The sequence below is a fragment of the Pyrgilauda ruficollis genome, unplaced genomic scaffold (genome assembly GCF_017590135.1).
Source record: "Pyrgilauda ruficollis isolate IOZ18807 unplaced genomic scaffold, ASM1759013v1 scaffold43, whole genome shotgun sequence".
Classification (NCBI taxonomy): domain Eukaryota; kingdom Metazoa; phylum Chordata; class Aves; order Passeriformes; family Passeridae; genus Pyrgilauda; species Pyrgilauda ruficollis.
The window spans coordinates 7,978,552-7,985,419 of NW_024525823.1; the positions used below are offsets into that span (position 1 = coordinate 7,978,552).

The 6,868-nt window shown below is 48.0% G+C and overlaps 1 protein-coding gene across 1 annotated transcript; it reads left to right on the forward strand.

Moving 5' to 3' along the window:
* The first annotated feature begins 4,800 nt into the window (after window positions 1–4,800).
* Window positions 4,801–5,787, forward strand: GPR6 (G protein-coupled receptor 6). Its single transcript, XM_041478164.1, has one exon. It carries the CDS (start codon window positions 4,801–4,803, stop codon window positions 5,785–5,787), a length of 987 nt encoding a protein of 328 aa, XP_041334098.1.
* The last annotated feature ends 1,081 nt before the right edge of the window (window positions 5,788–6,868 follow it).

The following is a 6,868-nucleotide window of genomic DNA, read 5'->3' on the forward strand; positions in this document are numbered from 1 at the left end:
ACTAAGCTTAAGAGGTCAAAGCTGCATCCAAAGCTCATCCTGTCTGGAGTGGGGTGGGAGAAGGAGGAGGAATCAGAGTCTGGAACCTTGCCACTGTCAGCCAAGAGCACAACCAGCAGCTGCTGAAACTGTGAGTGGGACAGGGCCAGGGGAGGTTGGGTGGGAATTCTACATCAAAACCAAAATTTCAACCTAAGGTTCAGCCTGAATCCATTCCTGATGCCTGGTATTTGTTACATTATTGAAAGCAGATTTTCACCTGCTTATTTTTGTTTGTCCCTGTACTTTCTGCTAGTGATTCAGAGACCACATAAGATGCAGTATCATTTTTAAAAGCACCCATAAAATCCATTGGAGAAATGCAACCTTTTAAATGTAACACAGTAAACCAGGATTTTCAACCCGAGCACGTGCCAGAAAAACTGTGATAGTTGTTTGCTTGCATTTATGCAGACCCATGTAGCCTTACTGTTCAAGTGAAACAGATTTTACAGACATGCAGGCTCTTCTGGAATGTATTTTTATGAGTGGCACAGCATCCAAGCAGCTGGAGACGCAAGTGAAACTGATTTTACAGACATGCAGGCTCTTTTCTGGAATGTATTTTTATGAGTGGCACAGCATCCAAGCAGCTGGAGACTTTTCATAAAAGAGTGGTAGCACCATGAGTGCTCCATCAAGAAGCACAGCCGAGGTCCGTGTGGGAAACATGACGTGTGGTGGAGAAATGGGACTGTGGAGGATGAGACTGAAATTCTAACTGGTGTTTGAACCCCTCTGAGATTTATGTCACCAGTAGGTTTTGCAATGTGGCCTGTTTGCAGGTGGACACCTCTCCAAATATGAAGGATCAAGCAGAGGGTATCATTAGTAAAATCCTAGAAATTGGTGTCACCAGGTGACTCAGCTGAGTTCACCAAGTCAGGAAAATTATAAACTTGAAGAAGTGCCTAAATGGATTGGTAAGGGCTTAAAACATCTTTTCACACCAGCTGCATAGATGCCTTTGAAATGCCAGTGCTGGTTAGCTCACCATCTGTGTTATCCCCCCTCTCTTCCCCTCCTCCCGCCTTTATTTTAAGGTTTCTTTATGTTGCCAGAAGAAAAATGTCTCTTCAATATTTTCAGCGTGTTATTGGAAAGATAAATTTTGAAGAGAAATTTTTGTTGGTTCCAGTCTTGCTATGTAAAGCACATTTAATAATACTTAACATTTACTCAGCCTACTTATTAATCATTAAAAATACCAGCTAGCAAAATAATCCATCGTTAACTGAAATTAAGTAATCACATATTAAAATTACACGACAATACTGCTCAGCTCTCAGAACAGATGGAGAATTCAAGCAGAGAGGTTTTTAAAACATTGGTTTCAGCAACTTTTTTATTTTGTTGGTGCTTAATTTTCAGAAACTCACTAAGATAATTACTGAGTTATATCATACATGATGCTTAGGTATGCAGTGCTGGAACATAGCTTTTTATATTTGTACTCTCCTGTGAGATCTGCAGATCCAGCCTCAGCTAGGAGGGGAAGATGAAAACATCTTGATGACAATGCAAAAGGTCTGACCAGACTTTTCTCTCTGCTGCTCCTTATGGTGCTGTGGGAAATGTGGTGGCTTTTAGGCACCAGCTTTGTATCTACTCTTCGAATCCTCTTTTTTCCCACAACCAGTTAAAATTAAGAGCAATCCAGATGGCTCACCTTTTGTTGGAATGACTGATGCAAGAATCTCTGCTAAGAAGATAGAAGGCCTTTAATGACAGCTCTGGAAATACAAACAGTTCCCAAGGAGGTGTCACCATTTTAATAAGCGTGGAGTTGGTCCCTAACCCTGCCAATTGATACTTGGCAACGTGAGGAAGATGAGGAAGATGCACAGCACTGCTCCCTGGGCTCTGTTAGAACCTGATGAGGACTGTAAGAGCATCCTTCTCTTGAAAGGGTAAATGTCCATGGAAATGAGGGAACTAAAGAGCTGAAAGAACTCAGAAACAACGTGACACAAGGAGCAAAGACAAGCTGGACATGTGCACCTGCAGTTCAGAGACGCACTACAGTGGCTGAGCAATTCTTTCTCAGAGTGAAATATGTGACCACAGGCACGGGGTGTGAGACTAGCTAAAAACTCTTCTCAGGTTAAAAACTCTTCCTACATCTCACTCTGAGATCCCAACATTCTCCCAAGGTTTCACCACACATGAAATTATTTCTGCCTTGGCAGCATGAGCTCTTAATGTTTTCAGTTAAGGAAAATTGTTTAAAATCCATAATATAAAAAAATACACTGGCCTGTGATATACATGCTATTGTAGCCAAGACCTGCCATACACTTGTTTCCCAGCCATAACAGGTTGGTCAAAGATGTGACAGATTGGCCCCAAACCAAGACTTTCCACAGCACATCTCTTTACTGAAAACCAAATAAATTATGTTTCTCTTTCTGCTTTACAGATGCCATAAAATTGCTGCAGAACTTACAGCTTCATAGTGGACCCCAGCTGACTCATGTTTGCAAACCTGACTTGCTAAATTTGAATGGCAGCGTTTTTAATCAATTTTGAAAGATGTTTGGAATAATTTATTCTGACACAGTAATTTTAATTAATGTTAAAATTAACCACCTCTGTTTGAGGGGTAGACTGGAGGATTTCCTCTGGGCAAATAGAGAATTTTACTTTACCTCTGATTCTACCTTGCCTTCTGTTGCCTTGCTCTGTAGCAGCTCTTTCCACACTGGGATTCTTGTGATTTCAATATTAATCAAATCCAAGTTTACATTGGCCATACCTGTTCTGCAGCTGGCAGAGGGTACAGGGTAACTGCTAAGTTCTAAACTATAGCAGGGGTGCTCAACCAAGTGTTTGAGTTGAGGAGACTTGCAAATCCTTCTTAACTCCACTTGAAACTGGTTTTACTGTAGTTACTAATGCTGTTGTAATGCCTGGATTGGTAAGGGAAAACATACAAACAGAAGGCAGGACATCCCACAGGGACTGTGGACCCAAGTTGTAGTGAAGGCAATTACAAAATAAAAAGAAAAAACTTTGCAGCTGAGGGTGAAGCAGAGCCGCAGGTTGCCCAGAGAGGCTGTACAATTTTATTCCTTGGGGATAATCAGACTTGACTGAATGAGACCCTGAGGAAATTCTCTGCACAGTTGATGCTGTCCCTGCTCTGAGCAGGTGGCGGGACAGGACAGATGCCCCAGACCTGACCTCCACTGCTCCCTTCCAAATTAAGCTTTTCTGAGATCTGTTTCAGAATTCCTGGGGAGCAATGGCTTCAGTTGTTTACAGAGGTACAGAGTGTCCACAGCTTGTCTTGATGATAGTGTTTAGCCTGCAGGAGGACATTGACAGGGGTGGATGTAATGAGTGCTGACACTAATTCTTTTTGAATGTGCCCACCTTTTACTGTGGCACAACCTGCATGCTTTCTTCGTTTGGACTGTTCAAGACAGTAAACACATTTTCTTCTAATGTATTTTTCAAAATTGTGACTAGGTGGTTTACATGCTGTTCTCATAACTGAGGTTATTTTATTTCCACATGCTTTTGATTGTCAGTCACAGAGTGAACACAGTGTCCCAGACTGAGGTGGGGAGACCTTTTGGCTTGTCCTCTAGGAAAGCTGTGTTGCTGCAGAGAGAAGCTGCCCACTGCCCACATTTGTTTGGTGCTGGTTTTGCCAGCAATGGGCACAAGAACGTTATCCTTTGACCATATCAATATGTATAAATATTTTAAAGGAAGGTGTCATGAGGATGGTGCCAGGCTCTTTTCGGTGGTGCCCAGCGGCAGGATGAGGAGCAACGTCTGTGCACTAAAATGCAAGAAATTCTTCCTCAACCTGAGGAAGAACTTCTTTACCTGGAGGGTGGCAGACCACTGAAACAGGCTGCTGGGGGAGGTTGTGGAGTCTCCCTCTCTGGAGACATTCAAACCCACCTGGACATGCTCCTGTGTCACGGGCTCAGCCTTGGCAGGGGATGCACTGTGTGTTCTCCAGAGATCCCCTCCAGCCCTTGTGACTCTTGTGATTCTGCTTCATCTATTCACGCTTTAGAGAGGAAACGTGCTGGCTGCTGCTTGGTTGTAAGACACAAAGGGTGAGACAGCGAGAGAGCTGGTATCTGTTATGCCCGTGGGACTGAGGTTTGACCTTATCATTTTGGGGACCTCAGAAAGCGGCGCGGATGCTTTCGGTGCCGAACAGACTGCTAGCCCCAGAGCACACACTGTCCAGAGAGCGCAACAGTGCAACGGGCTTTCCCACCGCTGTTTCGAGCGCTGCTCGGGCACATTCCCATCCGCCGCAGCACCGAGCTCCCGCAGGGCTCAGAGCCCTCACAGCGAGCGCTGCACGGACGGCACCCACCGCGGCAGCACCGGCTGCGGAGCGGGGGAAGACAGCGGGAGAGCCGGCTCCGTGTGTGCGTGCGCGCGTCTGTGCCCACTTCTCCCTCCCGGTGCCCCCGACCAAACCCTCCCTGCCCCGGAGCCGGAGCCGGGCGGGGGGAGCGGCCCAGCGCTGTCCCCTCCGCCTGGGCAGCACGGCAGCCCCGCCGCGCCCGCTCCCCGCCGCCCGGGCCGCCCTGCCCGGCCCGCCCCTGACGTGAGCGCGGGGCGGGGCGCGGGGGCGGCCGGGCCGGCGGGAAACTTCTGCGGCTTCAGCACCACAGACAGGGCGGGCGCGGTGCCGCCGCCCGGCATGCGCGCCCCGCCGCCCCGTCTGCCCACGGCCCATCGCCGCACCGCCGCCGTCCCCGCGCAGCCCCGGCCGCCCCGGCGGCGATGGAGGCGGCGGCAGCCCTGAACGAGAGCGGAGCGGCGGCCCCGCGGCTGCCGGCCGGCGGCGGAAACTCCTCGCTGGAGCTCTCGTCGCGGGCCCCCGCGCCCGCCGCCCTCAACCCCTGGGATGTGATGCTCTGCGTGTCCGGCACCGCCATCGCCTGCGAGAACGCCCTGGTGGTTGCCATCATCTGCTACTCGCCCGCCCTGCGCTCCCCCATGTTCGTGCTGGTGGGCAGCCTGGCCACGGCTGACCTCCTGGCCGGCCTCGGCCTCATCCTCAACTTCGTTTTCCAGTACGTGATTCCCTCGGAGACGGTCAGCCTGCTGACGGTGGGCTTCCTCGTCGCCTCCTTCGCCGCCTCCGTGAGTAGCTTGCTGGCCATCACGGTCGATCGCTACCTCTCCCTGTACAATGCCCTCACCTACTACTCGGAGAGGACGGTGCTCTGCATTCACACCATGCTGGCGGGCGCTTGGGGGGTTTCCCTCTGCCTGGGGCTGCTGCCCGTCCTGGGCTGGAACTGCCTCCACGACCGCACCTCCTGCAGCGTCGTCAGACCCTTGACCAAGAGTAACGTGACGCTGCTGTCTGCCTCTTTCTTTCTCATTTTCCTCATCATGCTCCATCTCTACATCGAGATCTGCAAGATCGTCTGCAGGCATGCCCACCAGATAGCTCTCCAGCAGCACTTTCTGACTGCCTCGCACTATGTCACCACCAAAAAAGGAGTCTCTACCCTGGCTATCATCCTTGGGACCTTCGGAGCCAGCTGGCTGCCTTTTGCCATCTACTGTGTGGTGGGGGATCCTGACTACCCTTCCGTGTACACGTACGCCACGCTCCTACCTGCTACCTACAACTCCATGATCAACCCCATCATTTATGCCTACAGAAACCAGGAAATCCAGAGGTCCATGTGGGTGCTCTTCTGTGGCTGCTTTCAGGCTAAAGTGTCCTTTCGCTCCCGGTCCCCCAGCGATGTCTGAGTGACTTTTCTCTGCCAAGCTGCACCCAGTGACAATCTACCCAGTGAACTATTACAGTGCCTGTTCTAAACTTCAAACTACGTCGTGAAGTCGTTGGAAACACGCTTAAGTATTAGCACTTTATACATATTTGTATCTCGGAGAGTGGCTCGGGGTATGGAGTTTCGGGTTTCCTGGAAAAAAAAACCAACAATGTGGTTGTATATAAATTTGCACATCACATTTGTAAAGTGAAGACATTCTGGTACTGCTTGACTATAGCACCTTATTTCTAGCTGCTGACCTGCCAAAACAGTGTTGCCTTTCTGAAGGGCAGAGGGAAAGAAAGTTGTGTTTGTGTCGTATTTCTAAGTGTGTGTGTTGGGGAGGGAAGGGGGTGGGGATGTATGTATGTGATGTGTGTGTCTATCTATACTTTGCTGCACAACATTGATAAATGATAACATTTTGTATACAAATAAAAATATTTAAAATGTAATATAACCTGTGTGTTTAGATGCATTTAGAAAGAAGAGAGATGGCAAATTTGCCAGTTGAGCAAAGTCCCTTTGTTTACTTTTGAAGGCTCCCCATGTAATTCTGCCTAAAGAGATCATCATTCACTATGGAGATGAAATACTGGACCAAGAAAGGCACCTTCCTCCTTGTTTGTTTGTTTTGTTTGTTTGTTCTCTCTTCTTTAGTCTGGCAAAGAATAACAAAGAGCACAAACTCTTTTTTTTTTTTTTTTAACCTCCAACAACCAAGGAAACAAATAGCCTAGTCAAATAGGCTGCTTGTTACAGTTATTCACCAGGTTCCCAGTAGCTTTACTTTTCAAGTTATAAATTAGCCCTTTACAATAATGACCCATTTAAAAATTATTAGACTGTGGGGAAAAGCATTCTTTAAGCTGGGCTCTTTTTTCCTGTTTTAGTCTAATGCCAAAAGGGAAAAAAGGAAAAGGAAAAAAAGGCACGGTATTCTTTCTTAAAAGCCTGTAAAATGCCACAATATGTGGACTTTCCTTATTATCCACAGTTCTGAGGGGAATCTGAATTGTTTTCTCTGCCTCCTTGCTCTTGGACTGCACGCTGTAGAA

Excerpts from the sequence above, each read along its gene's own strand:
- GPR6 (XM_041478164.1), top strand. The coding sequence starts at position 4,801 with ATGGAGGCGGCGGCAGCCCTGAACGAGAGCGGAGCGGCGGCCCCGCGG.